Raw genomic sequence first — 25813 nt, 5'->3', positions numbered from 1 at the left:
CATAAGTGCACGTGGCACCAGGACACCTTAGGTCGGAGGTCAATGATAGACTTTGTAGTCGTTTCATCTGATCTCCGGCCCTATGTCTTGGACACTCGGGTGAAGAGAGGGGCTGAGCTGTCAACTGATCACCACCTGGTGGTGAGTTGGATCCGCTGGCGGAGGAGGAAGCTGGACAGACCTGGCAGGCCCAAACGTATGGTGAGGGTCTGCTGGGAACGTCTGGCCGAGCACTCTGTCGGGGAGGTCTTTAACTCCCACCTCCGGGAGAGCTTTTCCCAGCTTCCGAGGGAGGTGGGGGACATTGAGTCTGAGTGGACCATGTTCTCTACCTCCATTGTGGACGCAGCTGTTCAGAGCTGTGGCCGCAAGGTCTCCGGTGCCTGTCGTGGCGGCAATCCCCGAACCCGGTGGTGGACACCAGAAGTAAGGGATGCCGTCAAGCTGAAGAAGGAGTCCTATCGGGCCATGTTAACCTCCAGGACTCCCGAGGCAGCTGACGGGTATCGGCAGGGCAGGCGTGCTGCAGCTCGGGCAGTTGCGGAGGCAAAAACTCGGAACTGGGAGGAGTTCGGGGAGGCCATGGAGAAGGACTATCGGTCGGCCTCGAAGAAATTCTGGCAAACCGTCCGGCGCCTCAGGAGGGGGAAGCAGTACTCTGCCAACACTGTTTACAGTGCGGGTGGGGAGCTGTTGACCTCGACTGGGGACATTGTCGGGCGGTGGAAGGAATACTTTGAGGATCTCCTCAATCCCACCGTCATGTCTTCCACTGAGGAGACTGAGGCTGATGACTCAGAGGTGGACTCGTCCATTACCCAAGCCGAAGTCACTGAGGTGGTTTGCAAGCTCCTCGGTGGCAAGGCACCGGGGGTGGATGAGATCCGCCCTGAGTATCTCAAGTCTCTGGATGTTGTGGGGCTGTCTTGGTTGACACGCCTCTGCAACATCGCGTGGCGGTCAGGGACAGTGCCTCTGGAGTGGCAGACTGGGGTGGTGGTCCCTCTTTTTAAGAAAGGGGACCGGAGAGTGTGCCCCAATTATAGGGGAATCACACTTCTCAGCCTCCCAGGGAAGGTTTACTCCAGGGTACTGGAGAGGAGAATTCGACCAATAGTCGAACCTCGGATCCAGGAGGAACAATGCGGTTTTCGTCCTGGTCGCGGAACACTGGACCAGCTCTATACCCTTCATAGGGTGCTCGAGGGTTCATGGGAGTTTGCCCAACCAGTCCACATGTGCTTTGTGGATCTGGAGAAGGCATTCGACCGTGTCCCCCGTAGTATTCTGTGGGGGGTGCTTCGGGAGTATGGGGTTCGGGGCTCTTTGCTAAGGGCCGTCCGGTCCCTGTACGAACGGAGCAGGAGTCTGGTTCGCATTGCCGGCAGTAAGTCAGACCTGTTCCCAGTGCATGTTGGACTCCGGCAGGGCTGCCCTTTGTCACCGGTTCTGTTCATAATTTTTATGGACAGAATTTCTAGGCGCAGCCAGGGGCCAGAAGGAATCCTGTTTGGGAACCACAGGATTTCATCTCTGCTTTTTGCGGATGATGTTGTCCTGTTGGCTTCTTCAAACCAGGACCTTCAGCATGCACTGGGGCGGTTTGCAGTCGAGTGTGAAGCGGCTGGGATGAGAATCAGCACCTCCAAGTCCGAGGCCATGGTTCTCGACCGGAAAAGGGTGGCTTGCCCTCTCCAGGTTGGTGGAGAAGTTCTGCCTCAAGTGGAGGAGTTTAAGTATCTCGGGATCTTGTTCACGAGTGAGGGAAGGATGGAGCGTGAGATCGACAGGCGGATCGGTGCAGCCTCCGCAGTGATGCGGTCGCTTTACCGGTCCGTTGTGGTGAAGAAGGAGCTGAGCCAAAAGGCGAAGCTCTCAATTTACCGGTCGATCTACGTTCCGACTCTCACCTATGGTCATGAGCTTTGGGTAATGACCGAAAGGACAAGATCGCGGATACAAGCGGCCGAAATGAGTTTCCTTCGCAGGGTGGCTGGGCGCTCCCTTAGAGATAGGGTGAGAAGCACAGTCACTCGGGAGGAGCTCGGAGTAGAGCCGCTGCTGCTCCACATCGAGAGGAATCAGCTGAGGTGGCTCGGGCATCTTTTTCGGATGCCTCCTGGACGCCTCCCTGGGGAGGTGTTCCAGGCATGTCCCCCCGGGAGGAGGCCCCGGGGAAGACCCAGGACACGCTGGAGGGACTATGTCTCTCGGCTGGCCTGGGAACGCCTCGGTGTTCTTCCCGAGGAGCTGGCCGAGGTGTCTGGGGAAAGGGAAGTTTGGGCTTCCCTGCTTAGACTGCTGCCTCCGCGACCCGGTCCCGGATAAAGCGGAAGAAGACGAGACGAGACGATCTCATTCTCATCTCATTATCTCTAGCCGCTTTATCCTTCTACAGGGTCGCAGGCAAGCTGGAGCCTATCCCAGCTGACTACGGGCGAAAGGCGGGGTACACCCTGGACAAGTCGCCAGGTCATCACAGGGCTGACACATAGACACAGACAACCATTCACACTCACATTCACACCTACGGTCAATTTAGAGTCACCGGTTAACCTAACCTGCATGTCTTTGGACTGTGGGGGAAACTGGAGCACCCGGAGGAAACCCACGCGGACACGGGGAGAACATGCAAACTCCGCACAGAAAGGCCCTCGCCGGCCACAGGGCTCGAACCCGGACCTTCTTGCTGTGAGGCGACAGCGCTAACCACTACATCACCATGCCACCTTTTCACTCTCCAAGTGTACAAAACAAAAATGATACACAAATCTTGCAGAAAACGCTGAAAAGAAATGTGTCGCCTTTACCTTTATGCCTTTTGGTGATCAGTTCATCTTTTACTCACTTAACTATTCACAGTAACAGACATTTTCAGTAAGGGTGCCCAAACTTTTGCATGCCACTGTATGTTAGATTACTAGAAGTGCACTAAAGGTTCATGAAATGTGCAATTTTGAGAACATGTTGACTTCCCAGTTCAGTGTTGCCTAACTAATGCAAAAATAGGTAATACATAATTATAGATTAGTTATTTAACAACAATTTGTAAGGTGTACAGATGCACAGTAGATCAGATAACAGTTAGTAACAATTATTAACTGTTCAACATTAATAAATAACTGTTATTGCTAATAAGGTTTTCACAAAGTTTGTCAATTAATTAAAGATTTTATAAAGTCGATACTAAAGCCCCCTTTGCAGTGGTTGAGGCCTTCCAGTCTTCTTGGGCATAATGCCAAAGTTGGCACACCTGGATTTTAGGGTCTTCATCCTCTGCGAGATTGAATGGGAAGCATCTCTGTATTGATATGTCCCTTGTCTCTCCAGGGAGGTTCAGTTAAGTTCAAGTTAGGCACTAAAATGGAACAATTCATCATGAACATTCACAGCTTTGTCCACTCCTGCTGAGTGGTTCGGGTCATTATCATTTTGGACTGTGAATCATCACTCCAATCTGAGGTCCTGAGGACTCTTGAGCAGGATTTATGCAAGACATCGAGCTGTATACTGTTCAAATTTCCCTCTAACTTAAGAAGCCACCTAGTTCCTGCTGCTGAAGAACATTCCCACAATATGATGCCGACACCACCATGTATTACTGTATACTAGCTAGAACTGCCAGATGTTGCCCAGTTTCCTTCAGGCTGGATTATGTCTAAAGCTTGGCTTTTGGGCCAAAGAATTCAATCTAGGTTTTATTAGATCATGAACCCATTGCTTCTGATGCCCTGAGAGTCCTTTTGGTGTATTTTGACCAACTCCACTAAGGAATCCCACATGCGGTGGGAATGTTGCTGTTTGTACCAGAAGATGCTTGTCCTTCTGGGTCCCATTTCCATACAGGACCTCTGAAGTTTTGTCTGAGCAACCTTAAGGTTCTTGTTCACCTCCCTGACTAAAGCCATTCTTCTGTGTTTGCTCGGTTTGGCTGGGCAGCCAGCTATTAGCCAAGAGTCTCTTTTCTGAACTTCTACTTAAGAATGATTTTCTGATAAAGTCACTGTGTACCCAGTGACTTGGGACATTAGATATGACATAAATCTTTCAAACTTCCAGGGCTTTTCCTAATTATAATCCTGTCTTTGACGTCTACAGACCTCATGGTTTGTTTCTTGCAGCTGTAGAGCTTTATAGAGAAACAAGTGCGTCTTGTCCAATCAGCTTTACCCCATGTAAACTTTAATCCATATGTAGAAAGGTCTCAAGGACATCTCACTGGAAAGAGATTTGTCTAATCTCTGTTTTAAGTGTAAAAAGCAAAGCATCCGAATACTGTCAGGAACACCCACTAGTCCCTGCAATTCACGAGATCATGTGCACCCGAGTCATGTTTATGTCGAATAAGCATCCTTTTTTCTTTTATTTTTCCATTTATGGCTACTACCCCTTCTGGGGCATAGGCTGCCAACAAGCGCTCTCCAGCTATCTCTGTCCTAAGCCAGTGTCTCCGGCTGACCCCAGGTGTAGCCCATCTTCTTGGCATCTGTCTCTAGGTCACGGCGCCATGTGCTCCTCAGCCGGCCTCTCCTCCCTTTCCCTTGGGGCTTCCATGTGAGAGCTTGTCTTGTTATGCTGGTAGCTGCTTTGCGGAGGGTGTGGCCTATCCACCTCCAGCGTCTTTCTTGTATCTCTTTCCTTGCAGGCTGCTGCTACAATTCTTTGTTACTGATGGTGTCAGGGCAGTGGATGTGGAGGATTCTTCTTGACGAAAGTCTGGATCTTCTTGGTGATGTTGACGATCATCCTCCACGTCTCGGCTCCATACAGCAGGATAGACTTGATGTTGGTGTTGAAGAGCCTGATCTTGGTGTGGATTGACAAGTCTCTGGATCCCCAGACATACTTGAGCTGGAGAAAAGCAGCCCTGGCCTTGCCGATTTGGATTTTCACATAAGCATCAGTCCCTCCTTGCTTGTCAATGATGCTACCAAGGTAGATGAAGCTCTCCACCTCTTCTATCACTTCGTCTTCCAGCATGAAAGGGGATGTGTTGGTAACACTGAATTTAAGGACCTTACTTTTCCCTCTGGATGTTCAGGCCAAATCTGGCTAAATTGTCTGCAATGGTGATTGTTTTTCCCTGCATCTACTGTTGGGTATGTGAGAGAAGGGCCAGATCATCGGCAAAGTCAAGGTTGTCAACCTGTGTCCAGAGCAACCAATGGATGCTGTTTTGCTTCTGTGCTGTGAATGAGCACGGGTATTTAAGTTCTGTCTCTTGTAGCACTCTTTGTCTTGCATTTGTCGAGCTTACATCATGTTCTTGTGTCCCTGTGTCTACCTAGTTCTTGATGTTCTTGTTTATGTACCTTGTGTGTGTTTTGGATTGCATCAATTAAACCATATCTGCATTTGCATCTGCCTCCGTCTCCATTCCCTGACCCACTTATGTAAATGTGGTATTTGTAAATGAGAAACTTGTTTGTGCTTTTTCTTCACAAATATTTTTGGAGATTCAGGATGAAAAAAAATAATTGAATCAATTTTAGAGTCATGGCATGTAATGAAATGAGGAAAAGGTGAAAGGATCTGAAAAATTACAAAAGCACTTTTATTTTTAAGGAGGACTACCAAAGAAATTAGCCAACAATCCAATCCTATCTAAATTGCAGCAACAGCATCAGTCATGTCATTAAAAAGCAAGTGTTATTACGAAAATCATTTAATAATAAAAAGGTACAAAAATAAAAATACACACACACACATTTATGGAGCCACTGCATCGCAGCAGGTAATTTCCTTTATGAATGAGGACAGAGCTTGAGGGAGGAAAACAAGAGACACAGCAGCTCAAGCCCCATGCATACTCAGCTTCCATCAGCTTTCACCTCACCTCATGGCTGATTTTACAGCTTATTAAAGGGTTTTTTTAGAAGCCATTTTACAATTAATCAAAAAGAAAATAATAAGCAGTAGTGTGTCTGGGTGAAATTCAGAATCATAAGTGTTTGTGTGTGAATGTGTGTTTTGAGGCACTCTGCAATAAAAACAGGATAATCCTATATGATATGCTATAGCAGCTAGCAGTTTTCATACAATAAACCTGACGGGTTTTTTTTTTTTTCATGAGACAGTAAATATGCCTGTGTCACACTCTTTCAAAGCTAAAACATCACTTATTCTGGAAATATATATGTTACACACAGGCCAAGAGATAATAATTAGACAGAGAGAGCTAATAATTAATTCAGAGAGATAATTAATTCAGGAATTACATGAGAGAATAAGGGCTGGGCCACTGGAAGAAAATAATTACTATTTAGTTAATCTGTCAATTAATGCTATTAGTAACTGATTAATAAAATTGACTCAGATTATGCAGCATTAAATATTTTGTCATTTTGCACCAAGATAAATTGGGAAAAGTATTGATATTGATTGAGCTATAAATGATAGGCTACTTAGAAATATATAAACAAAATCTTTTCTGGTTAGCTTTGTACCAGTGGAAGGAATTTTCCACTTTGGCAAGGTGATTGACCATCTTTGAATTTGTACTCTTTGTTCTGCCAATGCTAGACCAACGGATTTTTCTGTAGTCGTTCTTGTTACCAGTTGTTTAGAGAATGACTAATTTCTGTTAATCCTTCTCTCCTTCAAAATAGTCTGATTTCATTTTAATTGTGCAACATATGTGTGAAACCGAGGTCCATCTGTTGCACAGACACCAGGGTTAGTGCACTTTCTGATTACATAACTGGTTTAAATAAAATGTATACATGGTCCAGAAAAGTGTCTGTCATTTACTTTGAGGAATTCAGATTCTCAAAAAAAAAATGCTTTAAAAAAAAAAAAGCACATTTAATAAATAAAAGAACTCAACAAACACTTTCACATTTAGTGACACAAATCAGAGACGAGTACAATCTCAATGACTGCAGACAACACAGTGAATTAAAAACAACAGTATCACTTTAATGCACCTTTTCACTGTAGAGAGAATGTTTTCAAGAAACTGACACTCACCAGCACTTCTGATTCATTGTAAGGCTTATGCAGTGACATTTAATTTAACGCTAGGGTAGGTAATTCTGGAGAAACCAGCAAGCTACTGTAGATTTTGAAAGTATCCAACCTAACAATCCCATCCCCTCCTTTCAGCACTCCCTCCAAAACACATGAACGCGCACTGCCTGATTACTGCTGGAGAATGAGTCCATGAGAGAGAGCGTTGGGGAGAGGAGCGTAGTGCGTCATTGTCATATCCAGCTACCTCATGTCTCATTCACATGCAATAAAACGCCTAACATTATCACAATGAATGTAAACAATCAACATGGCTATTGTTGGTCGTCACAGCAATTGACTAGCTCGCTAGCTTTAGCAATATGTCTGAAATACATCTAGCTGGCCATGTGGAAGACTCTGGTTACGCGCAATGAATACACAGGCAGACAGAGAAGCAGGTCATCCAATCATTTCATTTGGACAGAATGAAATGATTCGATGGACATTTTACAGCCACGTGACTGCCACAGATGATAGATTTTTCTTCTTTTTATTGTCAGAGCATTTGATTTATTCACTGCTTTCAAGATATAAAGAGAAATTCAAGACAAAAATGTCTCAAAAGTAGAGACCTACCCTGTTTTTAATTTCTCATTGCTCCACATAACATGAGGGCAGGATCTGACATCATGAGGAAAATATGAAAGAACAACTAGATAGATGTCCTGCAAAGTGCCGATGTGCAAGTAAATGTACAGGCCTTGTGTTTCTTATCATACTACAATCACCTGAATGCAAAGGTACCAAATCTCTCTGGAACTGAATGACATAGGAAATCTGTCTGAAACTGATGGAGGACATCTGTCCTGAAGATGAAGAAACATAAGCAGTCTCCACAGGGAGATGGGAAAAAAATACATAGATATCTGCCCAGCTTGAGAAATCTGACATCAGTTTGCAACAGCCTACCAATGACTAAAAGTAGACACATTTCTGTTTTAAGGCATGTGTGTGTGTGTGTGTGTGTGTGTGTGTGTGTGTGTGTGTGTGTGTGTGTGTGTGTGTGTAGACAAACATGGTTTAGAAATCTTACCATGCCCATGAGACATGATGAAATCTGTAACTGTGTTTTGGCATTACTATATGTATACACTCACTAAACATTTTATTAGGAACATCTGTACACCTACTCATTCATGCAATTATCTAATCAGCCAATTATGTGACAGATACAGTCCAGCAGCTTCGGGTTATGTCATCAACCATTAACCACATCAAATCATCAGAATAAGGGCAGATGTGATTTCAATTATTTTGACTGTGGCATGATTGTTGGTGCCAGACAGACTGGTATGAGTTTTTCTAGAACTGCTGATCTGGAATTTTCAGGCACAACAGTTTCTAGAATTTACTCAGAATGGTGCAACAAAGGGAAACCATCCAATGAGAGGCAATTCTGCAGACGGAAATGCTATGTTAATGAGAAAGGTCAATGGAGAATGGCCAGACTGGGCTGAGCTGACAAAAAGTCATATTAACTCAAATACACACTCTTTAGGCCCCGGTCACACCGCCCGAACTTTGCTGGAGCGTTCCTGGAGCGGTGAAAAAAATTAATCACCGCTCGTAACCGTTCACCACCGTTTAACAAAAGTTGGCCCCCGTTAAAGCAACGCCGTATACGCTCGACCACCGCTGATGTTTCTCGAGGGGCCCTCCTACCACTCCGAAAGTTTTGAGCTGCACAAAATATTGCGAGCGGTGAGGAGGGGGCAATTTTCCGCCCCGGCAAAGTTCATCCCCGCTCCACCAACGCCCAGTCAAAGTTTGGCACCGCTAGACGCAAGTTCGTGGACGCTTGGGTCCGCTAGGCCAACGCAGAAATCTTGAACGCTGGACCACCGCTGCTTCGCCAGCGTTGCCCGGGTGGCGATTAAACGTTGCACAAACTTCGGTGGAGCGGTTGTAAGCGTTTTACGAGCGAACACGGGGTTGCTGGAACGGTGTTGGGCGTTGAAGCAGCTATCCATGGCTGCGATGAACTTTGGTTTGGCGTTGGTATAGAGGTGTCGGAGCGGGACCAGAATTTGGCTATAAATACGGGCAGGGGTGCAGATACGTTTTTTGAACTGGGGGGGACAAAAAACTGGGGGAGACAAAGCTGCCAGCAAACCAACCCCAACCCCGATATGCCTGTCAAGCTTGTTGTGGGTTACCATAGCAACCAAGCTCGAGCTCGCAACCTGTGCAGTCTGCGCAGCTCAACCAACCGAATATCAGTCTTTGTTTTGTTTTATGTGAGTTGTTGCAACTATGTATACGCATAGACGTTTTTTCCTCTCTATAAGTGGGGGGGACCGAACGAAGTGAATTTAAATCTGGGTGGAACGAATCCCCCCCGTCCCCCCCTCTATCTGCGCCCGTGAATACGGGGAGAAATGGACCAGGAGCTCATTTGGAATCGAGCTGCCGTTGAGTTCAGACCTCATCTATATCGAATTTGCTCAAAGTTACAGTAAAACTGTATCACCATGGATGCTGAGAGACTTGCTATGATTGGTGCTAAACCAACTTTATACCCCCACCGAGCCAAAGCCCGCATGCGCAGAATGCCGCTATACCAACGCTCGCTACCGCTCGCTACCGCTAAACCAACGCTAAAGCAACGCCGGCTTCAGCGGTGCACCGCTAAGCCAACGCCCGTGTTTTCGATTTTTATTCCCATTTTGTGCGCGGTGACGAGCGTTGTCGAAATTCGGCCCCCCCTCCCTACCGTTCAAGGAACGCTCCAGCAAAGTTCGGGCGGTGTGACCGGGGCCTTACAACAGTGGTGAGCAGAAATGCATCTCAGAATGCACAACAAGTCAAGCCTTGAGATGGATGGGCTACAGCAGCAGAAGACCACATCGGGTTCCACTTCTGTCAGCCAAGAACAGAAGGCTGAGGCTGCAGTGGGAACAGACTAAAACTGGACAGCTGAAAGACTGAAAAAAAGGCAGCCTGGTCGAATGACTCTGCTGAGGCACACATATGGTAGGGTCAGAATTTGGCACCAACTGCATGAATCCATGGATCCAGCCTGCCTTTTCTCAACAGTCCAGGCTGGTAGAGGCGGTGTAATGGTGTGGGGAAAGTTTTCTTGGCACACTTTGGGACAGTTAATACCAATCACCGCTTGAATGCCAAAGCCTATCTGAGTATTGTTGCTGACCGTGTGCATCCTTCACATCCTTCTTCTAATAACTACTTTCAGCATGATAATACTCCATGTCACAAAGCAAGTTGTCTCAAACTGGTTTCATGAACATGACAATGAGTTCAACATTCTTCAGTGACCTTCCCAGTCACCGGATCTGACTCAATTTGGGATATGGTAGAACAGGAGATTCACAGCATGAAGATGCACTGGAAAAATCTGCAAAAATTGAGATGCAGTCATCTCAACATGACCCAGAATCTCAAAGGAATGTTTCCAACATCTTGCGGAATCCATGCCATGAAGAATTGAGGCCGCTCTGAGAGCAAAAGGAGGGCCTACCCAGTATTAGTATAGTGTTCCTAATAATGTGTACAGTGAGTGTGTGTGTTTGGATTTAAATATTTTAAAAAATAAATCAATTCAGTAGGACATCCCTTTCCAGTACAGGCAGGCGACCATACATGCACATCCAAGCACACACCTGATGCCCTGTTGTCAAGTATACCGTACAGTCTGTCATAGCAGAGAGGGGTGTGTGCGTGCGCATGTGCATGAGCATGCTTTATGCAGCCTTGTCTAGGCAGAGACTCTTCGTTAAAAAGTGTGGTATATAACTAAAGCTTTCCTTATCACCAGGGTGCATTTTTTGCACCTTTAATAGGTCCCTCACCTGGAAGCATGGATATATACTGTATATGTGTACCATAAAAAGACTAAATCATCATCAGATTTTCACACAAGTCCAAAAAGTAGATAAAGCAAATCCAGTTAAACAAATGAGACAAAAATATTATACTTGGTCATTTATTTATTGAGGAAAATTATCCAACATTACATATCTGTGAGTGGCAAAAGTATGTGAATCTTTGCTTTCAGTATCTGGTGTGACCCCCTTGTGCAACAATAACTGCAACTAAACATTTCTGGTAACTGTTGATCAGTCCTGCACACCGGCTTGGAGGAATTTTAGCCCATTTCTCCATATAGAACAGCTTCAACTCTGGGATGTTGGTGGGTTCCTCACATGAACTGCTCGCTTCAGGTCCTTCCACAACATTTCGATTGGATTAAGGTCAGGACTTTGACTTGACCATTCCAAAACATTAACTTTATTCTTCTTTAACCATTCTTTCGTAGAACAACTTGTGTGCTTAGGGTCGTTGTCTTGCTGCATGACCCACCTTCTCTTGAGATTCAGTTCATGGACAGATGTCCTGACATTTTCCTTTAGAATTCGCTGGTATAATTCAGAATTCATTGTTCCATCAATGACGGCAAGCCGTCCTGGCCCAGATGTAGCAAAACAGGCCCAAACTGTGATACTACCGCCACCATGTTCCACAGATGGGATAAGGTTCTTATGCTGGAATGCAGTGTTTTCCTTTCTCCAAACATAACGCTTCTCATTTAAACTAAAATGTTCTACTTTGGTCTCATCCGTCCACAAAACATTTTTCCAATAGCCTTCTGGCTTGTCCACATGATCTTTAGCAAACTGCAGACGAACAGCAATGTTCTTTTTGGAGAGCAGTGGCTTTCTCCTTGCAACCCTGCCATGCACACCATTGTTGTTCAGTGTTCTCCTGATGGTGGACTCATGAACATTAGCCAATATATCCCTGTTCTTTCAATAAAACAGGGTGCCCACTCACACCTGATTGCCATCCCCTTGATTGAAAACACCTGACTCTAATTTCACCTTCAAATTAACTGCTAATCCTAGAGGTTCACATACTTTTGCCACTCACAGATATGTAATACTGGATCATTTTCCTCAATAAATAAATGACCAAGTATAATATTTGTGTCTCATTTGTTTAACTGGCTTCTGTTTATCTACTTATAGGACTTGTGTGAAAATCTGATGATGTTTTAGGTCATATTTATGCAGAAATATAGAAAATTCTAAAGGGTTCACAAACTTTCAAGCACCACTGTACATATTGTAATTGGAGCCTAATTGCCTTTTAGGTTATACACCTTTCTTGGGATATACTAGTGCATCTCAAGAAATTAGAATATTGTGAAAAAGTTCAATATTTTCCATCAGTTATTTAAGAAAGTGAAAATGTTATATATTATAGACTCATTACACATAAACTAAAATGTTTCAAGCATTTTTCTATTTTAATTTTAATCAGTATGGCATACAGTACAAAAACAAAAAACCCCATCTCAAAATATTAGAATATTTCATTTCGAGTTTGAGTAAAAGTCTGAACACAGTGTATCTCTCGATCTAGTTCAGTACACACAACCACAATCATGGGGAAGACTGCTGACTTGACTGTTGTCCAGAAGATGATCACTGATGCCCTCCACAAGGAGGGTAAGCCACAAAAGGTCATTGCTGAAAAGGGTGGCTGGAAAAGGTGCACAAGCAACAGGGATGGCCGCAGTCTTGAGAGGATTGTCAAGAAAAGTTGATTCAAGAACTTGGGAGAGCTTCACAAGGAGTGGACTGAGGCTGGTGTCAGTGTATCAAGACCCATCACGAACAGACATCTTCAAGAAAGGGGATACAACTTTCGCATTCCTAATATCAAGCTACTCCTGAGCCAGAGACAATGTCAGAAGTGTCTTATCTGGGCTAAGAAGAGAAAGAAATGGACTGTTGCTCAGTGGTCCAAAGTCCTCTTTTCAGATGAAAGTACATTTTGCATTTAATTTGGAAATCACGGTTCTAGAGTCTGGAGGAAGAGTGGAGAGGCACAGAATCCAAGGTGTTTGAAGCCCAGTGTGAAGTTTCCACAGTCTGTGATGATTTGGGGTGCCATGTCATCTGCTGGTGTTGGTCCACTGTATTTTATCAAGTCCAAAGTCAACACAGCCATCTACCAGGAGATTTTAGAGCACTTCATGCTTCCATCTGCTGACGAGCTTTTTGGAGATGCTGATTTCCTTTTCCAGCAGGACTTGGCACCTACCCACAGTGCCAAAACCACTACCAAATGGTTTGCTGACCATGATATTACTGTGTTTGATTGGCCAGCCAACTTGCCTGACCTGAACCCCATAGAGAATTAGATTAGATTCACTTTATTCATCCCACATCGGGGAAATTCACGTGTTACAGTAGCAAGAAAATGTCAAACAGATAACAAATAAAACTGAAATAAAAATTAGACAAACGAAGGATTAAATACAGAGGGCTATTTGCATTATCTACCGTGAAAAAGTATAGAAAAATTGCCTTATTGAGAGGCTCGGAAAAATTGCACATTACAGGTAGACTCTGTATATATACACACATCTCATCTCATCTCATTATCTCTAGCCGCTTTATCCTTCTACAGGGTCGCAGGCAAGCTGGAGCCTATCCCAGCTGACTACGGGCGAAAGGCGGGGTACACCCTGGACAAGTCGCCAGGTCATCACAGGGCTGACACATAGACACAGACAACCATTCACACTCACATTCACACCTACGGTCAATTTAGAGTCACCAGTTAACCTAACCTGCATGTCTTTGGACTGTGGGGGAAACCGGAGCACCCGGAGGAAACCCACGCGGACACGGGGAGAACATGCAAACTCCACACAGAAAGGCCCTCGCCGGCCCCGGGGCTCGAACCCAGGACCTTCTTGCTGTGAGGCGACAGCGCTAACCACTACACCACCGTGCCGCCATATATACACACATATATACATAAATAATATTTATATATAAGTATGCATAAAAATAGTTTAGGGCCTATATTATTGCACATAATAATTGCATAGATGAGAGATGGCAGAGGTAGTAGTGGTGAAGTAGTGCAAATTAAACGACAAACAGGTTATTGGTGCTACATTACAAGTTGTGGATGTTATACAGTCTGACAGCAGTAGGTATGAATGACCTGCAGTATCTCTCCTTCTTACACCGTGGGTGTAGCAGTCTACTACTAAACGAGCTGCTTAAAGCCCCCACAGCCTCATGTAGGGGGTGAGAGGGGTTATCCATGATTGAGGTCAGCTTGGCTAACATCCACCTCTCATCTATGGCGTATTGTCAAGAGGAAGATGAGAAACACCCGACCCAAAAATACAGATACGCTGAAGGCCACTATCAAAGCAACCTGGGCTTCAATAACACCTCAGCAGTGCCACAGACTGATCACCTCCATGCCACACCGCATTGATACAGTAATTCATAGTAAAGGAGCCCCAACCAAGTACTGAGTGTATAAATGAATATACTTTTCAGAAGTTGGACATTTCTGTATTGTAAATCCTTTTTTTGATTGATCTTAGGGAATATTCTAATAATTTGAGATACTGGATTTCTGATTTTCATGAGCTATAAGCCATAATCATCAAAATGAAAACAAAAAAGGCTTTAAATTTTTCACTTTACATGTAATGAATATAGAATATATGAAAGTTTACCTTTTTGAATTAAATTATGAAAAAAGGAACTTTTTCATGGTATTGAGATGCACTGGTATACTACTTTTCTGTACTAAAAATGCAAAGGGCACCACCCCAACGACAAGGAATGGTAGTACTCGGTTTCTGACTATTCATTTGAAGAACCTTCCATAATGCATTTAAAAAAAAAAAGTTTTTCACAGCCAGGAGGGAAATCCTCATCAGGTTTGTAATTGTTAAGGGAAAATACACTGCAGTAGTGCTCTCCTCAGCGCGTGGCGGAAAGCGGACGCACCTCCTCAAACACCTCCACCACAAGCGCATGGGTTCGAGGAGGGGAAGGAAAAAAACACACTAACAACAAAAACACTCTGCCTCTAGAAGAGCAGTGAAATATACCCATCCCTCAGAAACTGGTATATTAATCAAACAAGATTTTTTTTTTTTTAAATTGCTATTAGGTGGCAACAAGTTCATTAATTATGAGTCAAAACAAACAGGTCGAAACCCATGTTGTCTGTTTTAGAGCGCATGAAAAGTCCAGACCATCATTCTGCTGACTGTAACACAGAATATTCCTGGACTCACCTGCACGAGACTGTAACTTCAATCTTAGTTGCGGGTACAGTCGAATGGAGCGGGTCGAAGTCCCCAATAGAGGCCATGGTGACGCTTGAGATGTTTAAGATTTGTAAAACAAAATCCTAAGTTTTCACTTTTCCATCCGACACTGTGTTTGTTTGCTTTTGTCCTAAACCGACCGCGGCGGTGATGCAGGCGGGACTGGGACTAGACCGCAACGCGCTACCTGTGTGACGCGCCGCCCCGCACCACAGCGTCCATGCGTCTCGGCTCGCGCGCTGCCCGACGAAAATCAGCCGACCGTCAGTCCGTCCGTCCGTCCTGGGCTGCGTCCCACACTACACTCTGACTAGAACAGTGTGTCAGGATAGTGAGTGCGCGCTGGTGAAATGAAGAGCGCTTTCACTCAGCTGGAACTCCCAACAAGCTGGGCTCCGTCCAAAACAACACACTTTAGTACTCAGTAATCATCAATATAGTACGCCTCTGGTACTACGCCTCCTTTAAGCCTGTAACTGCTGCTATTCTGCGTGTCAGCCAGCAGGTGGAGACAGAACATAAGAAAAGTTCTGGATATAAAACTCACTCAAAACTAGATAGAACTCGACGCGTCGATGGGGATGCCTCCGCCTGGTAGACTACACGCCTTATTAAGTTGTGATTTGGGGACGGACATTTGACCTCACAGTAATCTTGACCTGTGACCTTTTAACCTCAAAATCTAATCAGTTCATGTTTGTCCCAAAGCGCACAAATGGTGAAAGTTAGTTTGGTGAAATTCCTTTCATTTGCCTTGGAGATATTGCGTTCACAAGGTTTTCAGACAGACATTTGACCTCACAGTGACCTTGACCTTGGACCTTTTGATCTCAAAATCTAATCAGTTTGGTTTTGTCCCCAAATGCACAAATGGTGAAAGTTTGGTGAAATTCCTTTCATTTGCCTTGGAGATATTGTGTTCACAAGGTTTTTGGACAGGCAGTTGACCTCACAGTGACCTTGACCTTAGACCTTTTGATCTCAAAATCTAAATCATTTCATCTTTGTCCCAAAGTGCACAAATGGTGAAAGTTTGGTGAAATTCCTTTCATTAGTCTTTGAGACATGGTGTTCACAAAGTTTGGGGATGGACATTTGACCTCACAGTGACCTTGACCTGTGACCTTTAACATGGTGTTCACAAACTTTGGGGATGGACATTTGACCTCACAGTAATCTTGACCTGTGACCTTTTAACATGGTGTTCACAAAGTTTGGGGATGGACATTTGACCTCACAGTAATCTTGACCTGTGACCTTTTAACATGGTGTTCACAAAGTTTGGGGATGGACATTTGACTTCACAGTAATCTTGACCTGTGACCTTTTAACATGGTGTTCACAAAGTTTGGGGATGGACATTTGACCTCACAGTATTCTTGACCTGTGACCTTTTAACCTCAAAATCTAATCAGTTCATGTTTGTCCCAAAGCGCACAAATGGTGAAAATTTGGTGAAATTCCTTTCATTTGCCTTGGAGATATTGCGTTCACAAGGTTTTTGGACAGACATTTGACCTCACAGTGACCTTGACCTTAGACCTTTTGATCTCAAAATCTAAATCATTTCATCTTTGTCCCAAAGTGCACAAATGGTGAAAGTTTGGTGAAATTCCTTTCATTAGTCTTTGAGACATGGTGTTCACAAAGTTTGGGGATGGACATTTGACCTCACAGTAATCTTGACCTGTGACCTTTTAACCTCAAAATCTAATCAGTTCATGTTTGTCCCAAAGCGCACAAATGGTGAAAGTTTGGCGAAATTCCTTTCATTTGCCTTGGAGATATTGTGTTCACAAGGTTTTTGGACAGACATTTGACCTCACAGTGACCTTGACCTTAGACCTTTTAACCTCAAAATCTAAGCAGTTCATGTTTGTCCCAAAGCGCACAAACGGTGAAAGTTTGGTGAAATTCCTTTCATTAGCCTTTGAGATATCGTGTTCACAAGGTTTTGGGACGGATGGACAGACACACGCACAGACAGATGGACAACCCAAAAACATAATTCCTCCTGCACCTTAAGGTGGCGGAGGCATAAAAACACGTGAGGTTAGTGGTCATGTTTTCTCCTTTAAGCTGAAGCTTTTCTCCAAATTATCTTCCCAGTGATAATTTATGGTCGTTAATTTATGATAACGCCACCGTGCGCACGGCCATGACTCGGATTGAGATGGCCAAGAACCGAGTAGACTCATAATTCTTTCAGCCAGAGCAGGGACCAGATTATGGGCATTGTGAGAAGCAGGTGCGCAAAACCACTGACCTTTCTTCAGTGTTAAATTAAAGAACATAAATCTAACTGTGCAGTACATGTGTAGGCAGTGGTTAGCACTGTCGCCTCACAGAAAGAAGGTTCTGGGTTCGAACCTCATGGCTGATGGGGGGGCCTTTCTGTGTGATGTTTTCCGTGTCTGTGTGGGTTTCCCCCACAGTCCAAAGACATGCAGGTTAGGTAAAATACCCAGCCACTGGGTTTGTACAAGACAGTGCATACTTGGTGTCAGTCCCAAGCCCAGATAGCTTTGGGAGGGTTGCATCCGGAAGGGCATCCAGTGTAAAACGTATGCCAAATCAAATATGCAGAACAGATCCGCTGTGGCAACCCTGAACAAATGGGAACAGCTGAAAGAAAAAGATGATCTTCCCAGTGAACAAGAATACAAGAGTTGTGTATTAAGGAGGTCTTACTCAAGAACATCATTTCAAATATATATGAGAGAGGAAAAAAAATTACTATTCCATCTCAATCAATTTTTATTTTATTTATTTAAATCCTGCTTATCCACTGGTGGTCATGAAGGGAGCTGGAGCCAATCCCAGCTGACACTGGGGGAGAGGCAGGGTACACACTGTGTAGGCCACCAATCTATTGCAGGACTAACACAGATACCCCTTTTTTTGACCAACAAGGAATTGGTTCTGTTCTGATTCACACACCAAATTTTGAAACATACATTCAGAGCATTTGGACCAAAAATAAATTGGTTCAGAACCTGAAAAGTTGGTTCGCAGCTGGAACCAAAATATAGCCAATTTTTCCAGCCTGAACCATGACATCAGTGAGGAAGCAGAGTGCAGTAGAACAACAACAACAACAACTTTATTCAATCACACGCTTGTGAAATCCCTCTCTGCATGTAATCCATCTGAAGCAATGAGCGCGCGCGCGCGCACACACACACACACACCCAGACCAGTGGGCAGCCATGCTAACAATGCCCAGGGAGCAGTTGGGAGTTAGGTGCCTCAGCCCAAGGCCATAATGGAGCACACAACAGAAAAAAGGGGACACCTTCAGAGGAAAGAATTTATATCTGTAATAAACAAAAGCTCACAGGTAAATCAATGTTTACTCCCATTGTAAAATGCCCCCTGTTCATGATGCAGCCTTGATTACACCAGTTCTGCTCACAAAACTGGTGAAAACATGGGCTGCTTCACTAGCCAGCACCAAGGTTCAAAGAATCTGGAATGGAACCAGTTCAAAAGCACCCACTCCCTGCTGGTCAGAAAGGGGTAAGGGAGACAAGCCATTCACACCTATGGGCAATTTGGAGTCGGCAGTTAACCAAATCCACATGGCTTTGGATCATGAGCGGAAGCCAGCGGACCTAGAAGAAACTCACACAGGGAGAACAAACTTCACATTGAAAGACCCCTGATCAGCTAGCAGGTTCAAACCTAGACCCTACTTGCTGTGCTAGCTACTGCACCACCACAAAATTAGCTTTTCATAAGAATTCAGAGAAAAACCACACAAATTGGTTACTTTTACTTTTTTTATTTTTCACTGGAAGAGCATCTGTCCCGTATCTCTTCAGCCACTCTGCTGAGATAGGAACCAATAAAAATTAAAACAAAATGAACGAGGAAAAAAAAACCCTACAAAAACAGTACACCACACTCTAAACAGGAGGAGAGAATGAGCGCAAATAAAAGTTTTATTAAAAATATAGTTAAGGAAGAGACCATCACGAAAAAGGTACATTTCCAGATTAGAGTCCTCCTATATGGCTGAAACTAATTCTGAAAGTTCTGGATAACGTGTGTGTGTGTGTGAGTGTGTGTGTGAGTGTGAGAGAGAGAGAGAGAGAGAGAGAGAGAGAATATGCAAGGTGCTTGACCACTAGTCATTTCAACGGTAGATGTTTATTTTTATGAGGCTGAAAAAATGTTTGGAATTATGAAAAAAGTCCCATATGACCTGGATAGACCTTGCAGGCAAAATAAATAATCCTAATCAGAAACTCGAAAGCTCTTACATTGATAATGCCAAAGTTGTCATTTAGTTGAACTGTAACTGAATTTGGGGGTGGGGTGAAGTACAAGGTTTGCAATATGCCCATTCCAAAATGTATGTAGACTGAAATTTATTTATTTTTGTTTTGGGGGGGCCCACCCCACCCCATACACCATAAATCCCCACACCCCATACACCATAAATCCCCACATACACCATAAATCCCCAGGTAGAAGTAATCTAAAAATGTAACCCAATATTAAGAGAAAGAAAGGCACAACATGTGGTGGTCCTGAGGTAAAAGAAGGCCATCAAAATCATTTGGCATTAATAACAAATCCCAAGTGTGAAATTTCAAGTGCGGAATTTCAAGTGCGGACATTCAACCGATCACAACCAAGCATCATAGCAACACTTGCCATAACTAAAAATCCTTTGTCAAAGCAGCTTTTGATGCTGAAACTGATGCCATATGCAAGGTGCTGTGGTTACACTTCACTGGCATGTGACCATTTTACTGCAAATGGTTTTAGATTAAATTATGAGCCAAAGAGGAAATTGTGATTCCACCAGTAGCTCTGAATTCACAAACTGAGCATGAGGCCAACATATAAAAGGGCAAGCACCTTTTAAAAAGATCTCACCATAAACTAAGCTCTAGGAAGTCATTCAGCAGGCCTGCTCCTTACTTTTTTGCTGAAGTGTAACTGAACAAGTATTACAGAGCATCATTTTATGTTAACAAATGAGTGTTGTTAAATAGCTTGATGGGATGCATGTGAAAACTACTCTTTAAAATGACAAAACCTGTCTCCTCGTCACAAGAATAGTTGTCCCTCTTTCCAGATTAATACATGTTGCAGTTTTTACTTGTTAGACTTCATATCAAATGCTTTAAAAAGATTCACACGTAAGTGAAACTTAAGACAAGCAGCAACAATTAAAGTCAAAGACAATTTACAAAATCTGTTCATTAGGTTTGATGCCCCCAAAGAAGCACAGCCTTTGAGGTCCATGTAGAAGTTAAATTAAGAACTTGTTCATTACTAAATATTCTTGTAGCAGCAATAAAACTACAGCAAGAGTTAAAAGAAACCTTTCCCTTTATTGTATTCAGGCTCTCAAAATCATCCCATTTACTATAAAATACATACGAGGAAACTGAGGGACAATTAAAAAAAAGGGGGGGGGGGGGGGGGGATAGAAATTTACTTGAGGGTCCCTCAGGCAAATTCAGTGTGTAAAACAATTAAAAACAAAGAAATAAAAAGGCAGCCCAAAGGTTTAAAGTTTGGCACTTTAAGTCCGATTGAATTGTTTGCACAGTGAATGAAATCTGGCAAGGAAAAAACAAACAGAAGAAGCAGATGGGTTGAGTTTTGCAGATCTATTTGGAAACTGCATGTATGACGCAAAGGAGCAAGGTGATACTTTGGGATTTTTGGAACACCGATTTCAGAGAGATTATAGATATGGACTACATGAAATTTGGATCACGGGATGATTCACATCAAATGGAGGGCTCAGAGATGAAGAGGATATAAATTGTCAGACTAAGGAGACCAGCTGAAGTAGGAAACCTTATCTTGGTGATTCATTGCTACCAAGCACAAGATGGAGTCAGAAATAACCGAGGAAGAGATGACAGAACAGAAGGGGGAAGTTTTGTTCAGACAATGGAGTTGGTGCCTCGGAGGCCAACACCACGGGCAAACTGCTCCAGCAGACCAGAGATGGCTCCAGATGGACTTGGAAAGGAAGATTTGAGTCCCACAGTGGAGCTGTAAGCTGCCAGGAACAACTCCCTTACTGCCTCCAATCGAGCCTGCCTCTCAGATACAAATGTACACCTACAGAGGGAGGGGAGAGAAAGAAAGTGAGAGATGCACTATAATTTAAGTGAATTAAAAGGGAGAGAACTGCAGTGTTAGTTGTTCGATTATAAGTGCATTTCCATCATGAGTTTTGTTACAGAACTGTTAGTGTGGTAACAAAAGTTAAATTGCATTTGGTAATTAACATAACTGGAAGCGTTCCACATCCTGCAATCTATTGTGAAGAGAGGCTTGGACGTTATTTGCACACTCTACATGCCCTGTTGGAGATGCATTCAATTTGCCTGCCTGACTGAGCAGAAAGTGTAGTTGAATGGGAACCCTGAAGAAATAAACAAGAGATTGAGAGAAACCGATCTTTGTATCCCCTTTTAAGCCATCCTCATTACCCCATTCCAGAGGCCAATTATTTGGATAATGACTCCAGTCTTCGCAGTTGTGTAAAGTAAGACTTCACAAACATGAAGACTTTACACCTAGAGCTGAAGAACCACTACTAAAGAATCCAAAATCACCCATAACCACATACACAAGGTCACTTGTTGCAGCAGCCCTCTCACTTGCTCAGCCCTGTACCTCTAGGCCAAAAGAAAGGGGAAAGAAAAAGAAAGAAAAAAAAAAAGCAGGAAAATGGCAGGGGAAAGGAATGGTCAAAAGGAGGGTGGGGTAGGACAGAGGAAGCATGTGAGACTCACATGCGGCCGCTGGGCCCCTCATCTTGGAAGTTGTAGGGAAGGGGTGACTCCAAAGGGAGAGGAGGTGCATCATGGATGCTCCCACAGCCTGAGACAATCTGCCAGCTACCATACTCTGTAGAGACAGAAGAACCCGAACGAGCATACTCCACCATGGACCTTAGGAGAGAAAGAGAGGCATAGAAACACAGAAAGCCTCACTTGCAATTACATCATTCTCACATGATTAAGGAACATCAAAATCAAGAGTGTGAGATAAGGGCTAAATTGCAGCAGATGGATCAAAGATGGAACAGAGAGCTAAGGAAAGGGAAAGAAGCCAAAAAGACTGAATGGATGCAGGGGATGGAAGAGGCGCTTGAAGCACTAACAGGGCAATGAGAAGTGTGAAAGGGCTCCAAATTTTAGCCAGCAGCTAAGTCAAGAGTCTGCCATACAGAGAAATCCATACACTGGCCAAGACAAAAACCCTCAACGTACAAGCAAACCTTGTCCACTTTAGTCAACCTGAACCAATGAAAAATCTCTCCTCTTCAGGAACTGCTTTATCCTAGTCAAGGCAAATAAACCTTGGATGGGGGCACCAGTCCATGGACATGGGATAGTGTGCAAAACTCCAGACAGTAACCCAAGCTTAGGATCAAACCCAGGACCCCAGTTGTGAGACAAGCTCCCTGCTGCACTACCAAGCCTCCCTAATTAACGCCCGTGTTGCAATAAAACATTCCAGATCACGTTTAACATAATGTGTGCACTTTGTCAAACTACCCAACTGACCAATTTATTTTTCTCCTTAACTCATTCAGCAACTCTCCAAGCAGGCCAGAGTTATTTAAAGAACAGTCAAACCCACCTGTTCACTTCAGCGTTTTACAAGACCTACTGTATGCAACTGCACAAACCCGAGGTTGTGGAGGCCTCTGCTGGCTAAGAACAGTCCTTACAGGGATAATTGGAGAAGTCAGTTAAATCTGCCAGACCAGATTCAACATCATCCAAATGTTTACCAGATCAATTTACTTCATAACTGGTACCAGAAAATCTTGGTAGAAGAAAACCAATCGAACCTCACTTGAGGAAGCCACTGCACAATATTAAGACAAGCTAGTGTATTATTACACACATCTGTCAGTCATATCACAAAACGGTAACCCCCCCCCCAAAAAAAAAAGTTCCGTTAACACTTCATATTCAGACACACACCTTCTCCCCGGCACAGCCAATGGGCTGCTGCCTGTACGGATAAAGCCCTGCTCTGATTGGTTGGAGGATGAGGAGCTTGAGGACCTGCCCTCTGCAAGTGGATGAGGTAGTCGCTCCTCAGTTGGGACAGAGCGGTTCCAATATACAGTCTGAGGAGAGGAGGTCACAGCTTTTCTTCTGTGAAGGGCAAATGTAAATAAAAGCTTAAAGGGGTCCAAAATATAACATATACGGTTGCTGATGTGACAAAGTAACGTATTCATAAGTATTCTATCAAATTTATGTACTAGAAAACAACAAAATATCTTGGTAATTGTAAATATAATACTTTATTAATAGTCGGTACGCTAAACCGCACAAGAGTCGCCATTTTTAAAAGACCGTGAAGTCAGCCCTACCCACTGCACTAGTGGAACTCGTGTAATCATGGCGTCGGGCGCATCAAGTGAAAGCGACAGCTCTGTCGAATCGTACGAAGAGATCCCGCAAGACACACTGCAAGCAGGTTATGGCTTAGAAGGGTATCAGTTTGAACCTAGGAGAGGTACTCTCGACTCCGGTGATGACGAAATAAGAGAAGAAAGCTCGGATGACGGCGAGGATGAGACCGATACTGATGCTGAGCGTGGGGCAGAGCGTCTGCGTGCAGGTGACACGGCGTGGTGCTTGTGCGGAAAATGTAACGTGGAGTTGCTCACGAGTCCAGCAGAATTTATTTGCTGCAATGAGATAGGCGCCACCCGTGGACTTGCGAAATCGTCGCAAGAGGCAGAAACAGGTATTTCCAACCTCAATGAGCCATATTGTTTATTTACAACTGGGCACATACATACGTCATAAGTGTTACGCAGAGAAAATTAAGGTGCATTCTGATTGGATAAAATGAATATCATGGCGGGCTGTTCAAACTGCGGAAATAGTTTGCTCGAGCTACTTTCAAAACACTATAACTTTCCAACCTTAGAACAAAAAACTTTTGTAAGTCTTGAATAAGGTTCGTTAATGTGTGTTTTATTGTTATATTTACTCTCTATATATTGCCCTCTGTTCCCCTTTAATTCAGACAGAACACCTTATGTAAGCTTTGGTCCTTCAAAGTACACAAACTAGAGGTTAGAACCTCAAGTGCTCTTCAAAAAGTAAACAAATTAAAGCAATTGTTTGCCTGTTTATACCCGCTAGGGAGCAGGTCCACAGGCTCAGCAGACAGACTTGAGGGAGTAGCTGCATCCTCAGTGATTAAAGGGAAATCACTACTCAGACTGGTCATACTTCCCCTGTCTCTGGACTCTGAAAGAATGGAGGGAATCTCTTTAAAAAGGCTCATTATACCACTTAAGAGCTCACTCAGCAATTTCTACAATTTTCCAGTGTAGTATGCTGCCAAGGGTTGAGTGCATCTGAATTAAAATGAAAAACTGGGATTATTGGCTGAAAAGGCAGTGTTAAGACTTACGTAGCTGGCAGAGGTCATCCACTGTGAAATCAGTGTCTCTGAACTGAGAGCTTTTCCCCCTAAGATTACAAGAGAAATATAAAACAGTGATTTCCAAGTTTCATAACATTAAGAGAATGAGCAGTAAAGGAGAAAATCAAGAAAGGTGCTTTTGCAGGGCTTGGAGCAAAGCAGTGACAACACAAGGCTACACTGATCTCATTTCAAAGTTGCATGCTGAAAGTTACACGAGAGCAGCTGTTGTGCAACTACTGAGGAGTCAATAAAGAGAAAACATTCAGCAGTGCAGTCCAAGATCTGAGGAAGAACTTAGAGATACGCAGAACCATGGCCTCACTTTGTTTATAAATGCCTTGAGACCTCAAGAATAGCACAGGAATAGTTAAGCGTTAACAATAAATCTAATATAGTAATTTTTATGATTAAAATGATTCATATAGGTAGCTGTCTGAGTGAATGACCTTGACATCTGTGACGTCACCGCAGGAAGGCTATCGGTCTCATCGCCATTTCCGCTATACTAAAACACAGAGCTGACTGCAACTCCGATCCTCCATTTTGAGCTAATTTATCACCATGACACGTAGATGTGTTGCTGGCGGGTGCAGCAACATGACAGAAGGTGGATTTACGTTGCATTCATGGCCCAAGAATGTTCAAACTGCAAAGATTTGGACGCATTTTGCGAGAAGTTCACAGGCACATTGGGCGCCTACGAAGTGGTCTCTCCTCTGCACATTTTACTGAAGACTCGTACGAGACCTCTGATCTGTTGAGGAGCGTTGGCTATAAGCCCGTATAGAGATCTTGCAGTCACGTGACCGGAAAGTACACAGCCGCCATCTTGTCGGTAAAAAACACAGCTGAATACTGCTGCACTCGTACAGAATGGATCAATTTCAACTGACGGACTACACGGCTCATTTTTCTAATGAACAGATAACTAGATATATGTCTAAAATAAACAATCTACAGATTAGTGACCCTTATGGCTTACCGGACGTAGTTTTCACGACCGTGTCAGTGGATTTTGAACTGCCAGCGGAATACCCGGACGTGTATAATTACCTCATTAACTTTCCCTCGCTGTTCAGTGGTGAAGCACTGCGTGCCTATAAACCTCTGGACAGTTATCTTTACAGAAATTCAGGATTTGTCAGCGACTCAGATGTGGCATCTTGTAAACAAGAAAATAATCCTCATTGGACGGGTAAGTCACTTAAGTATTGAGTATAGCACTGACCAGCCGATTATAGA

General features: G+C 43.9%; 2 protein-coding genes across 4 annotated transcripts in view; both read right to left on the bottom strand.

The window, feature by feature from the left end:
* The window catches only part of LOC132885144 (copine-9-like), a 246495-nt gene extending 231257 nt beyond the window's left edge, over positions 1-15238 (bottom strand). Inside the window, exon 1 of the mRNA XM_060919485.1 lies at positions 15092-15238. Coding sequence (XP_060775468.1) covers positions 15092-15168 — 77 coding nt within the window. The 5' untranslated portion in view covers positions 15169-15238. The remainder of the gene's footprint in view (positions 1-15091) is intronic.
* Positions 15239-18892: 3654 nt separating this feature from the next.
* The window catches only part of mtmr14 (myotubularin related protein 14), a 42811-nt gene continuing 35890 nt past the window's right edge, over positions 18893-25813 (bottom strand). For 2 of the 3 annotated variants that reach the window (XM_060919482.1, XM_060919484.1), the window contains 5 exons: positions 24557-24615; positions 24276-24390; positions 23101-23277; positions 21898-22056; positions 18893-21217 (listed from right to left, as the gene is read on the bottom strand). In XM_060919482.1, coding sequence (XP_060775465.1) covers positions 21037-21217; positions 21898-22056; positions 23101-23277; positions 24276-24390; positions 24557-24615 — 691 coding nt within the window. In that variant the 3' untranslated portion in view covers positions 18893-21036. The remainder of the gene's footprint in view (positions 21218-21897; positions 22057-23100; positions 23278-24275; positions 24391-24556; positions 24616-25813) is intronic. The other variant, XM_060919483.1, reaches the window with a different exon arrangement.

This window comes from Neoarius graeffei, chromosome 4 (genome assembly GCF_027579695.1).
Source record: "Neoarius graeffei isolate fNeoGra1 chromosome 4, fNeoGra1.pri, whole genome shotgun sequence".
In the NCBI taxonomy this organism is placed as follows: domain Eukaryota; kingdom Metazoa; phylum Chordata; class Actinopteri; order Siluriformes; family Ariidae; genus Neoarius; species Neoarius graeffei.
Note: the sequence above shows the minus strand (reverse complement) of the source record. Positions and strands in the feature narration are given on the sequence as shown.